Genomic DNA, 20,841 nt, shown 5'->3' with positions numbered 1-20,841 from the left:
CATACATCGGGAAAGCTGTACCCTGGCAGAAGTGGGTTAGGTGTCTGTGCAACATTCGGAAGAGTATTCAGTATGTTCAAATCTCTGCATATTTCTTCAAAGCAAAGGATTAGTGGTCTGATAGCATGAGGTTTGTTGCTGAATAGTGTTCTGGATGGTGCTATTGTAACGACAGTGTAACAGAGGTGTTTCGGGAGGGACCTTATTTTTATTACGTACGCGCAGGTAAGCATCCTTCTATCTTCAAGGGGCGGTTCATCAGTTTCTACATACAGACTACTTACGGGGGACGTTCTGTATGCCCCGGCTGACAGTCGAAAGCCTAAGTTATGTACTGGGTCCAGTCTTTTTAAATATGATGGTTTAGTGAAGCCATAATAAATGCATCCATAATAAAATTATTGGATTACAGAGAATGGAATATGCTACAAAAAGTATCTAATGCATTACAAATTTAAAAAAAAATTGCCTACATCAAGTAATCAATTGCCAGTAACACGCTACATACAATAAGAAAGGACACTGAACAAGGGTAGAGGGGGAGCCTCAGTTCGCAAGTTGAGCCAATGTGGAGCCAAGCAAGTAGAAACGGTTTTCTAAGTTAAGTGAGCATGATGAAGGCAAAGAACATGCCCCAGATGCGTTTAGGTGTCAGTAAAAGGCAAAAACAATTTGCGTGCAATTTCTAAAAAAATGCTGCCCGGTGCCTATTATACTTTTCTCATCAACTGTTATAAGAAATAAAATGAAGCTCTCAGGACACTTAAAAGCATACCTGCCACATCTATTGAACTAGAGAAATCAGGATGCGCCTAAAAGTGTTTGTCTTAATATATATTTATATTCCTGAAAAAAAGTGCAACAAACTGAATGTCAAAGTTCAAAACTTTTTATTTCATGAAAGAACCAAGCATGTGCAATTGTTCTAGTTCAATCGTTACTACCTATAATAAAGAACATTGCGGTGAATGTTTGTTGTTTTGGTGACAGCAGTTCATTTTTTTTTGTAAACGTATCTTTCTCAATGCATTGCTTTGCGAAGTTATTAATTCTTATACTTAACGTAACCTAAATAGCCGAAAAAAAAAAAACTTTGGCGTGCTTGACACCAGCTCATTCATAATCAACGTAGAGAGGTTGCAAGTGTATTGTTTTGACATGCACCGAGAAACATTGGAACATCCTTACCCACCCCTCACAGTGTGCCCCCCCCCCTCCCCCCCTTTACTTAATATACATATTGTAGTAATCCCGATCGCCATCAGCTCGCGCGCCAAACCGAACAGGCAGACGAAGTGGAGCCGGAGCCTTGTTGGCACTGCACTGTTGATTCGAACGCTACCCCCGTCGCTTTGGTTTGCGGACGTTGCTTGCGGTCTTGGTGCTCCAATAAATCCCTTACATTTGGTGGAGGTTCGGTCGTCGCCCCAGTCCTCCTCGCAAATTTCACCCTGGAACTTCGGAACCGCACGCTACCGCCTTCGGTCACAACCATGCAGGACGCTCCCAGCCAACCATCGGCGCCCATCCGTGCCACTCCTGCCACCATCTTCTGTCCCGGGGCACAACGACCCCGTGACCCACCTTTCTTCAGTGGTACCGACGACCACGACGTTGACGACTGGCTGGCCTCTTTCGAGCGTGTCAGCACTTACAACCGCTGGAACGATTCCATAAATCTAAGCAACGTCCTCTTCTACCCCACGGACGTGGCGAATCTGTGGTTTTGAAACCACGAAGCCGATCTTCTGACGTGGTCTGTCTTCAAGAAAAACTTCGCGGATGTATTCGGCCGTCCTGCGGTACGTAAACTCCGCGCCGAACAACGCCTCCATGCACGGCTTCAACGTCCCGAAGAAACGTTTACTAGCTACATTGAGGACGTGGTTGACCTCTGCAAGCGGGTCAATCCGTCCATGCCCGAGCCCGAAGGAGTCACACATGTTCTAAAAGGTCTCACTGATGATGCGTACTATATGATGTCGGCCAGAGACCCTACTTCCGTATCCGACATAACACTGTGCCAGAGGTTTGACGAGCTATGAAAGCAGCGCGCTTCTACGCGACGGGCTGCCACACCTGCCGGCATTGCTGGCTTGGCACTGGCTACGCCGTCTACTGGTCTCTCCTCCTATACTCCGCCATTTTGACCCTGCCTGCTCGACCGAAATACACACTGATGCAAGCGGCGTAGGTCTGGGCGCTGTTCTTGCTCAACGAAAACCTGGATATTCCGAGTATGTCGTCGCGTACGCTAGTCGTACCCTCACGAAAGCGGAATCGAACTATTCTGTGACTGAAAAGGAGTGTCTGGCCATCATATGGGCCATTACCAAGTTTCGTCCTTATATTTACGGTCGCCCATTCTACGTTGTTACCGACCACCACGCGCTCTGTTGGCTATCCTCCCTCAAAGACCCCTCCGGCCGCCTCGCCCGCTGGGTGTTACGTCTCCAGGAGTATGATATCCACGTCATCTATCGATCTGGACGCAAGCACACCGACGCTGATGCCCTTTCCCGTTCACCGCTTCCTAACGACTCGACAGCTGGCTTCGTTTGTGCCTACGATATGTCACCGCTCAACATTACCAACATGAAATCTGAGCAGCAGAAAGATCCATGGATATCCTCCCTCTTAACATTCCTGTCTACGCCCGCAGAGCTGTCTCCATCACGTGCACTTCGTCGTCAGGTCCACCACTTCGCCACTCGTGATGGACTTTGTGGTTTCCTACGTGGACATAAGCCACCAACCACCGTGGGTTCGAGCGTCGCGCGAGCCGAAACCCCGATCAGCCGTTACCACGCGCACCCTGAAACACAGCAGCGCGCATTCAACCTCCACCGGGAGGAGAGCACTTCGCTGCAAGGACACCAACCTCCAAGTTCACGAAGGAGACGTTTATTGAAACGCCATCCTCCAGCGGCACACACACACACACACATACAAAATATACAAAATGCACAAGTGACACGGAGTGCGCCGCAAGCACGCAAGGGCGTGCTGTGATCTCTCTCTCGCAGTGACCAGAGGGTTCCTTTGAGAGAAAGTGGGCAACCACCGCAAGGTACGCCTGTCGCGGATTGTTGGATCACGATCGACAGGCTCGAGTTGCGCTCTCAGGTACGACCCGGAGCAGACGAACTCGAGTACACACTGGTCTGCGCGGACAAAGGCCGGCAGACAAGAACAGTAGCGTACGCACCTTACGATGTCTCGGAGGAGTCTCTCCCTGGGCCCCGCTCGGAGGGTCGCGCGAGCGCGGCCCTCGAAGCGGTGCCGTGTTCCCGCCAAAAGGCGCCAATGAGAACAGCCACTGGGACGCCAGGGCGGAGCTTTGGCCCGAACGACAGTGACAAGTCGTCCGAGCCCCTCTCCGCCGCCTCAGGCGGGAGAAAGGGAACGAGGAGAACAACTGGGAAGCGGGCGGCGGCCGCGCAAAGGGCAGCCGCAGCAAGCCCGAATCCCACAACTTTTATACCGCCGCAATTACCATCCTACAGGGCGAAAGTGGCTTCTCGTGATTCCACGACATCTCCGTGCTGAAATCTGCGCCTCTTTCCACGCCGATCCCCAATGCGGCCATGCAGGTGTCATGAAAACCTATTCTCGACTGCGTATGAGATATTACCGGTGCGGCATGTACCGCTTCATTCGTCAGTACATCCGATCCTGTACCGCCTGCCAACGTCGCAAGAATTCATCCCCTCAGCCAGCCGCTCCGTTGCAGCCATTGCCTTGCCCCAGCCGCCCTTTTGACCGTGTCGGTATCGATCTGTATGGCCCGCTTCCGATCACGTCGGCTAACAACCGCTGGGTCATCGTAGCCGTTGACCACCTAACCCGTTACGTGGAAACATCAGCCTTGCAGTCTGCCACCGCACGGGATGTTGCTTCGTTCATTCTGCATCGCCTCGTTCTTCGTCACGGCGCACCGAAAGAATTGATCAGTGACCGCGGACGTGCGTTTCTTTCCAACACTGTCGAAGCCCTCCTCAAACAGTGCCAGATCATTCACCGGAGCACCATAGCGTATCACCCCCAAACGAACAGCATGACTGAGCGATTTAATCGCACTCTTAGTGACATGCTAGCCATGTACGTCGATAGCGCTCACTCTAATTGGGACCAAGTGCTGCCTTTCGTAACGTACGCCTACAATACGGCTACGCAGACTACGACTGGGTTCTCCCCCTTCTTTCTTTTATATGGTCGTGAACCCACGTCCACCATGGATACTATCCTGCCTTACCACCCCGACGCTTCAGAGACCATTCTACTGTCTGAAGCGCACACATTTGCCGAAGAATGCCGACAATTGGCGCGCTCCTTCACAACGGAGAACCAGGCTCAACAAAAGCATAACCGGGACCCTACAAATCCAGCGCCTTCATATCCCTCAGGTGCCCTCGTTTGGCTCTGGGTGCCTTCCTCTGCACCCGGCCTCTCATCCAAACTCCTATCGCGCTATCATGGACCTTACCGCATTCTCGAACAATAGCCCTTGAACCCATCTCCAGATCATCGCCGCCGCGGCCGAGAAACTGTACATGTCGACCGCCTCAAGCCGCATTATGATCCCTCTACCCCTTCCTCACCATGAGTCGCCAGGATGGCTCCTTTTCCGCCGGGGGGTATTGTAGTAATCCCGATCGCCATCAGCTCACGCGCCAAACCGAAGAGGTAGACGAAGTGGAGCCGGAGCCTTGTTGGCACTGCACTGTTGATTCGAACGCTACCCCCGTCGCTTTGATTTGCGGACGTTGCTTGTGGTCTTGGTGCTCCAATAAACCCCTTACAATATTTTAAACTCGGGAAAAGAAAAACCCAGCACGCGGGCTGCAGTATTATAAAACATTTATTTAGCAAGCATGTGGTATTCTGTCGTTTGGTTCCATACTGACTCGGCCATGTCAACAGCGCTGTTTGACTCCTTCGATTGATGCTTCCTTCAGTGTGGCTGTGTTTTTCCAGCTTATGATGCACATGGCTCCATCACACTGCGGTGCATGCACATTCTCTCGGGGCCAGTCCCATTATAACAGCCCTATTTTTTTTTACTTCTAAATATATTCACCCAAGCATCGTCTCTGTAAGAATGCATGCACCACAAATGTACCTACCATACGTAACGGTGCAGTTTGGGCGAGCACGGTCTCCGTGAGGGGGCAGTGGTCGGCCGGCGGCTCCACGTCGACCCCTTTGCGCTGCAGAGCCTGCACTACCCCCTGGTGGCTGAGGCTGTGGTAGTTTGGGTCGGCATAGATGTTGGCCAGAGCCAAGCAGTACAGCTCCCCGCTGGCCAACGCCTTCACCAGCTGCGGGCGCAGCCGGTCCTGCTCTGCCTGGTCCCGGTAGAACACCTCACGCAACTCGGGGGGCACCCGGTTCTGGTGTGCCTTGGACACCAGCCACAGCACCGAGGCACGCTGCTTCGCCTGCGTTCAGACCAAACAGTGCAGCGTTAACAGTAGGTTGCCCAGCTTTTCTTTTTTTCTTTTTTTTTTTTTTTTTTTGTTCCCACGCAGTCATTCTGCACATGCGCACCTCTCCACCACCTGCATTTCAGTGGTTAGAAAAACCTGCGAGTCTGCACACCAGTTCCTTTTTATTCATCATATTGATACATATTGATGGCATTGATATCATATTGACTACTGGTATCATATAATCCAGTACAGTCTTCCCTCTCCATTATTTTGTTTCAATTATGCAGTCTCATTACAGCTTTCATGCAGTTCTCACTGCACACAACACATATTAGTACCTAAACATTTGGTGCATTACATTTTTCTTGCAGAGAAAAAAGCATCCTCCTTCTGCTTCTTTGTGGTTGGTTGGTTGGTTTGTGGGGTTTAACGTCCCAAAGCAACTCAGGCTGCTTCTTTGTGTTGTGTCATTAAGCATCCAAAGTGATGCAGTAAACGCATCACAATTTTTATGCGACGCAGTGGATGCCCGTTGATTCAAACTTGCCTAATCCAAAAGTTCGGTCTATTTTAACTAGAGCATGGCCCTATCAAAACCAGAAATATGAGAAAGGCCCTTGTCAATTCGTACAGAGCACAATTTGGATGAAATTCCTGCTCCTTCTCAAGTTCGAATTATCCAACTGTACAGATTTAGCCATGTGCAAAATAAGCCAACTCTTCAACAGTCTGACACATTGCTCTTAACATTATCTTTCGAGAAAAAATTCCCTTCTTACACCTTGCCGACAGTGAGCAGCTTAGGTTTTCAGGCTAACAGCGGTCCTTCCTGATAAAGGATTTGCAGGTAGTTTCCAGCCTAAGTGAAGTCCAAATAAGCACTGATTATGTCTCCTAGCTACTCTACTGGATTGTATAAGGTATTATAATATGGCAACAAGACCCATTAAATGCATAATGAATACTGTGATGCACAAAAAGAAAAAAAAAACCTGATTTAAATGGTAAACAAATTAGTGATCTTTCCATGAAGCAAGCAATATCATAAACAAAACAAATGAGCACGATTCCCCAAGTGCTGATATGCTTACATCACGAAAAAAAAGAAGATATACTAGGGAGAAACTTTCTGTGGTTACGCAGTAAATGTCTAAAATGGCACACTTTTCCAACTCATCACCACCCCATGTGTGTAGTTTCCATAGTAATGGCACAGACAGGCACAGAAATTTTCCGCAAATGTAGTTAATTTATATAAAGAGCTTGTGACTCAAAAGTGAAGAACGCTAGCTAACAAGAGAACATTATGAACATATATGACCACCGGCACACATCCGAGGAAAATGGAAATTAATGATGTCATTTCTACACATCCATAACTTGTGCGAAATGTACAGCCTGTACAAAATGTAATGAAGCAAGATTTAGCATTCGTGGATGTCCTTCCCATCACTGAGAGTAGGACAAAAAATCTTCTTGCCATTAAGAGATTGGGAACACTGGAAATGCATTTCTACACTTTTAAAAAAGACTTTACTTCATGATGCACATCATTACCTCGCCCCATCAACATAAGAAAAGAAAGACTGATATGCCTCTTTGCTGAACATGGAACGCATCTCTGTAGAAAAGAACTAATGCTCAGGCACGGTCCCGTGCTGCCAAACACTCGACAGGTTCCACGACGCCGAGTTCGACCACATCACAGCTTCGCAACGCAAAATGATCCCTGCAAGAGAGACGCAGTGTATGGAAATGGTTCTCATCAGCGAAAGTCGGCATCCCGCAATCTCGAACTGCGCCGGAATACCCGCGAGCAGTCGGGCTGCGCTGGAGGGCGAGGAGCAGCCGGTCGTCGGCGAGCGTCGGCGCGCCCACGGCACGACCCACGAGTCGGCGGCGGCGGCCTTGGCCAGCACGCCCTCACGAGGACGCCTCCGGACCATCACATCGCGGGGCACGCTCCCTCGCCGCCAGGACCGCACCTCCGGTTTCACAACGGCGGAATGCTGCCCAGTCCGTGGGTCGCGCACACTTTTTTGCACGCACGCGGGGGTCTATGTGCTCGTCAGTGGACCTCTTTAGCGAGGGAGCAGCGTGATCGTCCAACAGAGACGCGGGACTGACCACTGAAATCTGCGATCCCTGTCCGTACACTGGGCGGCACGAATCGCTCCGTGCAATTGCACCAGAAAAAAAAAAAAAAAAAAAAAAAAAAAAAGCATGAAATGAATGTTTGCAAAGCAGCTGATGCAAATTCCGTTAACTAATAAAAGATTTCTGTGGCGAGCACTGTACGTAACGAACGCGCACATGACCGACGACTTCGTGTTGCCCAGACGAGTGCGGACCGCTCTATGAGGGGAGGAAATCGCTTTTAGCGGCAAATATTGCGTAAAAAGCAATACGAAATCGTCCCGGCAAAATTCACGCAACCTTGCGAAACGCCCGACATGGTGTCTCGATCGTGGCCTGAGGAAGCGACGAAAGGAAGGGCGTGCCGAAACGCAACACCCTGCACCTGCCGTGCCTTCGCCGCCCGGTTGTGGCGGCGAGCCACGGCCACCACCGCAGATGTGGCGCTTGCCGAGTCGAAAACAGTCGTTTTCAATGCGACAAGATCGAGCGCCATGGCGTTGCACACACATGCCCACGTGTTTTCGCACTCCTACAGACACGAGAGGAACGTTCCTCGCAACCGCGTGCAAGGGCGGCGTAGCCCGCGCAGCTGTGATTTCTCCACGTGTTCACTTTCGCCCTTAACGGCACTGGCATTTACACCACTTGGCGCTCACAGAATCAACCTGCGGCGGAGGAGCATTACGGTTCCGAAATGCGGTCTCGAGGAAACGAGATCGTCCAACGCAGCGAGTCAGCATACACATTTCAGGAGCTCCATGTCGGTGCAAGCTACCTATGCAAATCCCGTAAAGCGAACGTGCGCCTGTCGGCACGAGTCTGCACCCCACCATGCCCGCAGCGCTCACTCCTGCCCAACAAGGAAATGTCACAAGCGCACGCGCAACCTGTGCTTACCTACAGGGATTTATCAACCGTATCTGTCCCTGGAAGGGCGCAGCGCGGTGAGGCGCATCACGATAAATCACGACGACAGAGAGGCAGCAAAATATTTACCGGCTTCATTCGCACGTATCGTTGTCTGCAAATTTTCTGTGCGGTCGTGCGTCCGACCACAACAGCGGCGTGCACAGAGGGTAGTTGAAATAGATGCAAAAAAAAAAAATAAAAATAAATAACGGGCACGTCGCAGCAACCAAGTGATTGCTGCATCACAGGCGCTCAATGGAAGCCGCAATAGGTACGTTTCCATTGAGCGACTGTGGCAGTAAATACCCCCAATACTGCCACCCCCTCTCATCTCGGCCCCGTGGTGGTGAAGCAGTGGTTAAGATGCCGGAGAGTACCCGGGTTTGATCCCGACCGCCGGCGGCTGCGGTTCGATGGGGGCGAAATGGAGTGGCGTCTGTGTGCTGTGCGATGTCAGTGCACGTTGAACAAACGCTAAAGAACTCCAGATGGTCTAAAGTTTCGCAGTCCTTTACCACGGCGTCTTTCATAGCCAGAGTCGCTTTGGGGTGTTAAGCCCTACAAACCGAATCAAACCCTTTCATCTCGCACGCAGGTAACAGAGCCACTGCAATCGTTAGCCTGCGATCACTGCGATAATAGCACCAGCACAGAAGCGCAAGGAGGAAAGAAATCATTGATGTAAAAGATAACATCTGCAAAAAAAAAGAAAAAAAAAACAGCGTACGAATACATAATATCCTAATGAGATGACCAAAGGGATGCCACTCCTTGGAAACGTTGCCGCTTTTACTCTCTTGAAACGCGCGCAGTCTGACGCGAGTTCTCCGATGCGTTGACGTGCACTCTTGGCCACGCTCGCAAGTGATTTTCCGCGTCTGGCTAGCTCGCCGCGTGCATAAAGTAAAACGAAATTAAAAACAAAATCGTTGCTTGCGTCGATAATAGGCGATGGTTCCGGGCAAAATTGTCGCACACGTAACAAAACACGTAAAGGACACTGACCAGCAAACTTGCATTGCATTTACCCCACATGGAGATGTGGGGTAAAATATTGGCAGTAGCATGAACTCGACGGCTCGTGCTTTTATTATTATTATTATTATTATTATTATTATTATTATTATTATTATTATTATTATTATTATTATTATTATTATTATTACGCATTCACCTCCTTCACCTTACATTACTTCGTGTGCAGTGACGGAAGTTTGAGGCCTAGATTGGCCACGTGCGTCATCTTAACTTCAAACATGAATCAGGGAGGATATGGTCGGGCGGACAACTTTCCCCCAAATCAAGGTGCCCGCCCGTCATGGCCACAAAGCAAGCGTTAAGATCAGTCGGCCATGCGACGACGACGGAAGCACAAACATTCGACTGGGGAAAAAAAAAAAAAAATCGCGCCGGAGTCCTGTGGGACGTGACTATGATGAGCAATTTTGAAGACAAAAACATGACATCAAAATTTTAAGTGTGAACAGTGCGCGAATTGTAACTACAGTCACGGCTGTTCCGGAGACACCAAAAAATCACCCGAGGCCCAGCAGGAGCCCACTTCTCGCCAGGCATGCCCACCGGGGAACGCAGCATGGTGTGCTTGCTTTGACGGCGTCAGGAAGCAGGCACATTACACAAAACGGGGACACCGCAAGCTCGATTGATGACAGAGGTCAAGATGCACGCGCCTCGTTCGAAATTTCTACAATGACGCGACTGTCACCGGCAATTTCAGCAGAAGCAGTATGGAACCTTCCCAAGAACAACAGGGGGCGGGGGTGCTCCTTGGACAAACCTAGAAAGGAACGGCGGCAAGCCGTAACGAAAAGAAAACACGACGGCAATGCGCTGTGGCAGCCACCACTTGTCCAACGCATGCTGTCCCCAGCCAGATGGCGGGTGATCGCCTTCGCACCCTTCCGCGACGACTCGACCCGGGTTCGAACCCGACCTCGGCGGCTGCGTTTCGATGGAGGCGAAACGAAGAGGCGTCCGTGTGCTGTGCGATGTCAGCGCACGTTAAAGATCCCCAGGTGGTCGAAGTTACTCCGTAGCCCTCCACTACGGCTCCTATTTCTCTCTTTCCACTTTAACTCCCTTCCCTTACGGCGCGGTTCAGGTGTCCACAGAAAACAAGTGAGACAGTTACCGCGCCTTTCGCTTCATATAACAATCAATCGGAAAGTAACAATCAATCCGCGACGACTCGCCTTGTCCTGCTCCAAATCTCAATAAAGCTCAAACATTGAGATGGTGGCCGCACGTACGATAGGCTTCCGCGAGATAGCCACGCACTATAGTCTGCGAGAACTCGCACATGGACCAGGCGCGATGCCCTGGTGAGGCGGGGCACACGGGTTCCGTCCTCGTCGCGGTGGCCGCATTTCGATGGAGGCGGAACGCAAGACGACCAAGTTAAAAAAAAGCCCAGGTGGTCGAAATTATTCAGTGCTCTCCCCCATGGCATCCTTCACAGCCCGAGTCGCCTCAGGGCGTTAAACTATAGTTAAACCACATTAACTACGAACATGGTAGCATTTTCAAGCGTGAGCTCTACTCTTCGCACTGCAACTCCCAAAGACGTTCAGTCGCGCGTTTGACCTTGAGCCGCCGGAGCAGAGGCGCGGTCAGAAACTAACGTCACTCCATGAACCTACTGTAGTACTGAAATTATGCGTAAGCGCAGCAGCGGAGGTTTAACCGGCATACACCTGTGATTTTAACGCGGTAGCGTTAAGGAGCTCGTGTCGCAGAAAAACCGGTGTCGTCGGCGGCGTTGGCCGTGAGCGATAAATCCCGGCATGCACTTCATAAATAAAAAGCGTGCGTCACTCGAACAGTGGTGTTTAGGCGACGCGGCTCCTCTTTCCGCTCACAGCGCGATTGCTAGGTGCAGTGTCTGATGCCGGACGCCTCTGACGTGATCGCTGCGCCGTAGCGCTTCTGCTGGGAAAGTGTCCCCTGCGATGTGTGACTGACCGACATACTCAGTGCGTGTGAACGCTAAAGGAACACGGGAGCAAGAAACGTTGTAGTGTGCACAACACAGTGCGATAATGTAGATTGTGAGAAGCACTTGTTTGAACAAATAATTAGAAAAAAAGTTGTACAGTGCACTTAGAAGTGTTGAGTATGAAAACTATGTCTTTGTGTGACTCAAGAGCATACCGAGCGAATGAGTGGGCGGTGCGAACGAGGTGCAATAACGCTATCGCGTTCCACTCTTGAAGGCGAAGCTTAAGCGTCCTCCAAATTTTTTTTTTTTGTCCCCGCCCAGGGTGAAAAGGGAAACCAGCAGGACGTACCACAGAATTCAACATAGATGCTCAAGTAGTTTATCCAGAGAATTGATCTGCCTTTGACAGCAGTGAACACAAGCAAATGAAATACACTGCAGGACAGGCGTGTGGCACATTGCAGACCGTAAACGGGGATAGTCGAACTCGGCGCCCTACAAGGTTTCTTTTTTGTTCTTTTTTTTTTACGCGATAGCTTATACAGCTCGTTCGGAAGAAAAGCCGTCCGCGTAACAGTCGACACCGTGTGTCGGAAATAATCGGGGGCTACGTTAAAAAAAAAAAAAAAAAAAAAAAGTCCGATCATCGCGATTTGTGATTCTAGTGATGGATGACTGATCGATGTGTGTGATGGACGATGACGAGTTAAAGAAATCACTGATTAATTTATGAACTATAGAAATGAAAAAAAAAAAAGCTGAAAAAAAAAGAGGGGGTTCTAAAGGCGTCAAAATGCTCGGAATAGAAAGCCAATTTTTCAGATGCTTAGTAGTATCGGTGTACAAAAAAAAGAAAAAGAATAAAAAGTAAAAAAAGAAAAACACATCGTCCATGTGTGTGAAGCGCTTATGCGGAGCCTTAGTGTCACCCTAAAGTTTTCATCAATTTTTGTCTCTCTCTATTAACTCACGATAATTCTCAGGTATAGGAGCCGAAGGACCTGCCTTCTTCGACTACTGGATGTGCTCCCTCCTCTGCCTTTCAGCCGAGATGTGCGCGCGGGCTTCCGCTTCCCTCCCCGCGGTTTTGACGTTTGTTACGTTCAGCCGCGTAGTAAAGTTTAAATTCTGTATCTCACACTTCTCGGTGGGCACCTGAACCGTGCCGAAAAAAGATGGAAGTAAGGTTGGAGCGAAAAAAAGAGGTGCCGCAGTGGAGGGCTCCGGAATAATTTCGACCACCCGGCGGGGAACTTTAACCTGCACGGCATCGCGCAACATACGGACGCCTTTGCGTTCCGCCTCCATCGAAAATCGGCAGCCGCGGCAAATTTCGACCACCCGGCTGGGAACTTTAACCTGCACGGCATCGCGCAACATACGGACGTTTTGCGTTCCGCCTCCATCGAAAATCGGCAGCCGCGGCAGGGATTCGATCCTGCGTTCGTGGGTACAACACTCGAGCGCCCTAAAGACTGCACCACCGCAGCGAGAGCGCGACAGAATGATGCGGCAAGGCGTAGAGGAAGCCACTCTCGCTATAACCAGAGACCTCAGCAGTGGCAGACAGGCTGCCGAGACGACCATCGAACAACGAACGAGAAGCCGAGAAGCTTATCAAGCGCAGAAGCGAGCCAAGACGGGAGATGCCGCAGCGGTCGTAGCCGATGGCTTACGCTCGTGAAACATGTTCAAGGAGAGCTGAACTTACATAGTCTTTTCTGTAATTTATAATACCAATAGCTAAATGAAACTACGCTTTTTTCGGGGGGTCTGCGCTGCCAATTACACTATTTTAGTGCCAAAGTTGGGAGGTTCCAATTGGAACAGCGCCAGCCGCTGACGCAGAGGGGTGCTTGCATACCACGGCGGCCTGCCCAACACAACCCGAAGTTGCGGTTTTCGACTGCTTCGTTATAACTATCACACCAACCACGTGCGTCATACGTATGCGCCCAACTGTATACAGATCTCTATCTCGCAGCTCGCGCTCCCGCGACGCAATGAGGCGGCCGAGACGAACACTTGTGCGTCCTGCGGTTCCAGAGTACGTCGGATTCGCTCACCCAGAGGGACGGCCATTGCCGCCCTACACTGTTCAGTAAACATGTACTTCACACCAGGATACAAGGGCAGAACTGTACTCATTACAATGCAGCAGTATAGTTAAATTCATGGTTATTCCAACACCACGGTTCAGTTCTCGTAGACGGGCAGTAAAATTACAGCCAACCTGCACCTTTGTGCAGCCAGATGAGCTTTAATAAAGGGTGCCCAAAATTACTTTCCATAGAATATGGGAGAGGCCTTCGCCCTGCAGTGGGTATAGTGAGGCTGGTGATGATGATGATGAAAATTACTTTTTAAACAAAGTGGCAAGATACTTAAACTCTGACTTTTTAGCCACTACAATTGTTTTGACTGTACACTGCACAAATGTAAACATGACTCGATGGCCAGTAATGCAACTGTTTCTAACAGAAAGGAACCAAGGTCACAGTTTTTTTTTGAAGAAGAAGCTGTCTTTTTTTATGTGTAGGGCATAAGGTGCAGTATATGCAGGCCCTTTTTGCTCGAAAGCTAGCCTGCCAGCTGCAACAGCGTTGCGACAAGCAAAGCAAACACGCAGGTGAGTGTGATACCAGCCATGAACCAGACTATCAGACGAGCGACCAGCCTCCAGGCATAGCAAGCCCCATTGAGGTAGTCTCGGCATGCCACCTTTCTCCATTAAACCCCTGATGGCATTCTACCATAGTGTGGAAATATACTTTCCAAACTTCTCTGTTACTGCCACTAGGGTACTCATAAACGACACTCGGCAGCACTTCAGTCTCGTAACTGTGCAGACATCCTTGTAATCAGATTTCTAAAATGACTCGTGGAACGATGTAAACGTCGCAGCCCCACATGCATCCATCCTACATGGACCAGTCCGCTGCACTGGTGCAGTGTGGCACTCCTTTCACGAAAAGCTTTCCCAGCTGTGGGAGAACAGTGTGCAGCAATGGAAGATCTGGGCGGTGCTTTATTACCAGAGGCCACATGCTTCGTTGCGTCGCAATAAACGTGCCAATGCACTCGATGGTTACGGAGTTTTCAAATTCTCGCAGCGCCAGCAGTTTTCGCGCATGGACCTGAGCTTACCGCACTGCAAGATGCTAAAACAAGTGTGGGCATTGGCAGTGGCATGATGAAAGGAAAACGACACCAAAGGCAGCAAGTATGCATGCTTCCGAATGAGATTAGGGGCAACGAAAGTAGTGTGTAACAGTAGGAGGTGACAATACACTAGCCTGTTGATTATCTCTGATTCTAGGTATCTGTATGACAGAATAGTAAGCCTAAAGGCCAGATAACAAAGAATATTGCCAAATGCAGTTTAATAAAAGCCCTTCACAAACTAAAAAAAAAATAAAAGGAAAGAAGTTATTCAGATGTAACCATGTATTTCTGCTGCACAACAATACCAATGCAAATATCAGAAGGAGAGACTATCCATCAGATTCATGTGGCATATGTGCGAGCGTCACTTTTCTATCACGTGCTATATGATTATTTTATCGCCTATGTCTACTACTGCTATACACATGCTGTGACAATTTATGAAATTGTCACAGTATAATAAAAAAATTGTACTTCCAAGTTCCAACCAATCGGAGCCCAGCCATGCAACCTGCCAACTACCACCTGCCAAAGGCATGCACGCCCCTGGTTTTTGAAACAGGGAGTGCCACGGTCCCAGTGGGTTCGATTCCCATGCCGGAGTTGGCAGCTCATCCCAACTCGACCAAGCCATCTGGTCTCGTGACATCACACGACCTGACAGCCAATCACAACCCATTCATGCCACATGCCACCTGCCAGAGTCATGCTCATGGTATTTAGTGCTGCCTGGAATCTTTCGACTACACGGCAGAGGAACAAATGCAGCTGCATCTCTCAGCTCGGCATAACCTGGTGACACCGTCTCTGGCCTGACTTTACTTAGTCAAATTTGCATTCACTTTAGATGGAGGTAGAGGCTTGAGTTTTCAAGTTTGAATAAAAAAAGCCGGGAGAAAGATGGAAGAACACTGAATTTAATTTTCGACATTCTGTCTTAAATGAGAAAGGTCACCACTATTAGCATGCAAAGCGCATCTAGCTGGCTGTTGAGTACAAGTCAGCCAGCTAAAGCTTAAAATGGACTAAAGTGCGAAAACAAGGGGCATGATGAAATGGTGGCATTATGCAATAATCAGTGCAGCTATGTGATATGAGTCAGTGCACTACGGAATTCACATGCCTCTGCAGACCAGGAAGCATCACCTTCTCGTCGTCTTGATCATTCACTATCATTCCCCACATAGAGCAGTTAGCTGGTTAAGTAGGCTTATTAATCCATGCAGGGAACTGACATGAAACCGTACATGGCCGTCATAAGCATCAAGTTCCGACTATAACGACGACTGAGTGGTAGTTCCATTACTGCCACCAACTGTTTCCCCACCCTCTCACTCTACCCAGCACAACAACCTGGCAATGTCCATACCAGATAAGCTTTTAGAGATAATCTTCCAGTTCTGCTTTTGTGTGCTGTTCCCCTCACTTACCTTTTGTTACTTTTTAAACGATACTAATTTTTTCGGCAACCATAGCTCCAAGTACTGCCCCTGACCCACTAATAGATTGTAAATAAAGCATTCTTCCAGACAACATTCAGAAACAGACTACTAAGAGATTTTGACCCCCATAAGAGTGCCACACTCAATCACCGAAGGGTTGAAAGTATTGAAAGTCATATTTGCTGAAACACACTGAAATGTAATGCGTGTTCTAAAATAAACACTGAAAAAGTAAACAGAATTTTCAGAAACTAAAAACCAAAAAGGCCAACCCTAGATGCAGGATATATGAGGAGTAAGGAACAAGTCAGCACAGTTCAGAAGTAGTCAGACGTTCGAGACTAGTCTGGTGGGGGTGGATAATTCAATGGCCCAAAATGTGCAACTTGCCGAAGGGTGTATTGCAGTAACTATGGTATGAATAGGTTTAGTTTGATTTGGTTCATAGGGCAAAGTGACTCAGGCTATGAGAGACGCCGTAGGGGAGGCCTCCAGAAATTTTGACCACCTGGGGTTCTTTAATGTGCACTGACATCGCACAGCATGCCTAGCTTTCGCCTCCTTCGAAAAGCAGCCGCCGAGGCAGGGATTCGATTCCGCATCTTTCGGCACAGTAGTAGAGTGTCCTAACCACTGTGACCCGGGCAGGGGACTATGGTACGAATAGGAGGACCCGTACACAGCAAATACAGCAAACTGTTCCTGTCATATGTTTCTTTACTAGATCTGTCATGACTGGAGCAGAGTGCAACAGCTTACACTTCATCAGTGAGAAAAGAGCAAAGCAATAGTTTGTCCAAGACATTACAACAGTACTGAGCCCAAATTTGGAGTGCTGGGAAGTGTGAATAATATATTTGCACTATGCCAATAGTAGTGCTAAGAGGTAAAAAAAAGGGAGTTTACTCATGCAGCCACAGCTCCAGATGAAGCCTTTTAATGCAATTCTTGCAAACGGTTTGCCCGCATCAAATGTGCGTAGGCTCGCACAACCCAAGGAACTAAATTTGTGCAAAGTCAGCATACACAGCAAGCTTCAGCTACCAGTGTGAGATGTAGCCTAATTTAAGGGAAAATTAAAATAACTGCACTGTGCGGCATGTCAGGAAACTTGTAAGCTCACGGATTGAATCTCTGCCATAATCGCAGTGCTTCTATGGAGGCAGAACACAAAAATGAAAAACAGATTTCCAGCATGCGTTGAATATCCCCAAGCAGCCATTTTATCCAGAGCCTGCGGCACACAAAAAATAGTTTACTTCTGGCACGAGAACATCCATTAATTAAACCCAACATATTGCTGTTGTGAAGACTGCACTAATTGCAATTAAAGCTAAAAAAAATTTAATAAAACAGTAATATCAAACCCAGTGTACAAACCATTTGCTTTGCATGGTGAAATAAATTTTGCTTGTCTGTCAAAGAATCCATGAGCTTCTTTCTGCCTGCCATTAAATAAATCCATTTGGGTGCATGTGCACTGTATGTTCATCAACCTAACTACATTTTACGTGGTTGTCTTACAATCAAAAAGTAGGTTTTTCAACTCAAATGAAAAAAAAAAAAAAAAACAGAAAGGCAAGCTGGATTCACTTTTTCAGTACGGTTTTAACCGAAAAAGGTCAGCAGGCAAGTAGCCAGGAATTTCTTTTTTAAAGATTGGCTCAAAGCACCTTAATTAGTAACTTTCAGCTCTGAATGAAAGGGGTTCAGGGTCTACATAACTAAACCGCTACAGAGTATGATATATTTGTTCATTGCAAACTCTGATTTTCAATACAGGAATGCACTTAACAGCTACATTTTCAACTTTCTTTGTACGCCCGTTTGGGTCACGAGAAAAATGACTAAGTTAAACGAGCTATATATATTCGAACAGACATCAAAAATACTTGGATTGGTGCTAAACTTCTCAGAAATGTTCCTGCAACAAAAGAACAATAATGACTGAGCTGGACAGAAGTGGGTTAATTTGGATGGGGTAGGAATTGAACCAGGCCCCCTGGAGTGATAGATTGGTACACTAACCCCTTAATTACGCCACGAAGGCTGGTTGATCGAAGCTGAACAGAGGTGGACCTACTGAACGTGCGATGCATGCAGGAAGGACCCGATAATGCTATCTCACTCAACACGTGAAACTTTAAAGAAAAAGACAGCGTAAGAGACAACAACTTTCTTCTTTTTTTTACAAACGCACAATATCTTTGCAAAATGACCAAAACAAAACACTTAAAAAATTATAGTTTTTCATCATTTTGGAACTAGCAGATAGCCTCCACCATGCATGTCCTTTCTGTGCTCATACGCGCTTGTAGTAGCCAAATTTTTATTGGCGTGTGCCTGGTTGGCTTGCTACGTACATAAAATGTCAATAACTATGCCTGTGCCAATACTACAGCGTCCTTCCTCATTACTTGCATCCGCCAGACCTACCTCACCTGGAACATGCGACACAATTAATAGTAAAAAAAAAAATAAATAAATAAAAATAAAAACATGAATGCTTGCGTTGAGGTGCCATTAACACAAGGATATGATACATGCTACATCATCACTGCTGCCATTTTGATGCTTACAGGCTTACAACGTATGCAATGAAAAGAATGCACAAAGGTTCCATTAGTGGAAGCTTTATCTTCACTGTTGCTTACGTATGCATGGAATCAGAACTTTGAAAGACATGCATGCATACCTGAAGTCGGTTAATCTAGGTGCGGCACAGATTTTCTGAGAGCGTGCTCTAGCCAGTGCTGTTGTTTGCAAGATAATTTAGCATCATTTACTTTTCTGTTGGAGCCACTTTCTTATGCCTGCCTACTAGCGAATGTAGGAAAAGATATTTCTTGCAAAATAGTGAGCTGAGAAGTACTCATTCAGCTCACAGCACACTAAGACGAAAAAAAAAAAAAAAAAGAATAAGGTGACACACAAACAAGCACTAGTACATCTTCCACCATTTTGTTGCCAACTGATTTTTCTACCTGAACTTCTGTATTTCTTGCATCATGTGCATCGAAAACAAAATGATTTCATAATCACTATAGTGCTTATTTCATAGATACCTATGTGACAGTATTATAGTCTCCAAACTATTTTGACAGTTCGTAATAAATGTTTTCAGGGTTCTAGAAAATTAACAATCAATGTTTTTTGTTGAAAAAGTAACCAGTTGACTGTTGAGGCCTAGATATGCTATTTAGGCAAAAAATAACTTCGTTTTCATCTGAAATGAGGCTAGACAAGTCCTGAAAATGAAATACAAGTGTCACCATCACAGGCAGATTTTGCAAGTTAAGTACATCTGTCAACACTGGCCTTGGGTGCAGATCTCAGTGGCTAGACTTAACCATTCTTCATTTCAAACTGGTGGCAATTCATCCTTTCTCGTGGGGATGGTGCCAGTTTGAATTGACAGCTGAGATTTTTAAATCCAATTTTCTCGCCAACAAATAGGTCTTTTCGTACCTTGTCATAACCAAAACAAGCCAGAGACTAAATTTTTCACGATAACAGTAAGTGAATGCGGTTGTTCTCCATGCTCCTTTAAGGCATGGTTGCACAAGAAGCGCCACCTAGCAAATGTATATTAGTGTATCCTGCCGGTTGCTTGCAAAAACTACTTTTGGGAAACAAATTTTCACTTTTGTTTTTGTCTGATGGCTTAATCACTCAACACAAACACTGCAGAGTTTTCCATGCAATGCCACCAGTTTCTCTTACAACCACGCCTCCAAACATATGTGTGTTAACCTCCAGTACTCGTTGAGCTGGCAACAAATCCATGACCTGACGACAGAAGCATGCCACATATAGCACACACATAAAAAGATTTTGCTGAAAATATTAAATAAAAAATTATATAGTGCTGTGAAATCATCATACAAAAAAAACCGAAAGCCCACCTACTGCCGCACACCTCCATACTAGCTTTGATCACCAAGATTAGGTTTCACCTTTTACTCTATCGTTATGCAAGCAATACTGCATGCTGGGACGGGACGCTAAGTATGTAGTACAGTACAAGGCTACTCGCGTCAACAGGTGTAACCAGGGGGTGTCACTGTGCCAGACAGGGCCCAGCGAAAGCATCCTGTCATCCTCTGCATACTACCAGGCAACTAGCTCAAGCCAGTACAGCACACTGTACTCGCCATCGCCAGTATGATATCACTAACCAGTGTCTCCGTGATAGCCAAGGTATACAACGAGAGACCGCATGGAGACCACATGCGCCAGCAGTGCTTCAAAAGCAAAACAGCGTAATGTGGAGAAACAGTTACAAAACAGAGACCGAACAGCCTTTTTATATCTACTGCGGCGTTTCTGAAAGGCATCGAGGGGTAAAAAAAGGTAAGGCTGCTTGACGAAAGTTTCGTCGGAAGCTGCCAGGCTTGGAAGAGCCGTGGGTTTCCGGTTGCGAGCGGGCCGAAACGGTTTTCGTCTTTTTCGAGGCCGCTTGGCGAGACGTGGCCAGTATCATACGGAAAGGCTACTAGTCCCCAGCCGGCGCGGCCCGCGACCCTGTTTTCTTTTTACGGTCACAACACGGCGGACGCGCAGATGCGTTGAAAGAATGCCTTACGTGAGGAGAGGGCCACCCACAAAGGCCCCCACCCACCCCCTCCGCTTTACATTTATCATAATGTCCGTCGGTGTGGGACATCTCCTTAGCGCAATGGTATTAGCGCTACGATGGCCACCGTTTTACGGGGCACCGATGAAATGAGGCCTCAGAGCCGCAGGCAGCCCAAACGAAGGAACGAGTAATGTCCAAATAAGGACCGCACCGTTG

The 20,841-nt window shown here is 47.8% G+C and overlaps 1 protein-coding gene across 1 annotated transcript in view; it reads right to left on the bottom strand.

Annotated features, from left to right (window-relative positions):
• Positions 1–20,841, bottom strand: part of Patronin (calmodulin-regulated spectrin-associated protein patronin) — a 46,961-nt gene that overhangs the window by 25,490 nt on the left and 630 nt on the right. Inside the window, exon 2 of the mRNA XM_084591768.1 lies at positions 5,127–5,441. Within this exon, the coding sequence (XP_084447894.1) occupies positions 5,127–5,441 (315 nt within the window). The remainder of the gene's footprint in view (positions 1–5,126; positions 5,442–20,841) is intronic.

The sequence above is a fragment of the Amblyomma maculatum genome, chromosome 1, assembly GCF_055883805.1.
Source record: "Amblyomma maculatum isolate TAMU_Amacu chromosome 1, ASM5588380v1, whole genome shotgun sequence".
NCBI lineage: Eukaryota > Metazoa > Arthropoda > Arachnida > Ixodida > Ixodidae > Amblyomma > Amblyomma maculatum.
This window is presented reverse-complemented; position numbering and strand designations above follow the sequence as displayed.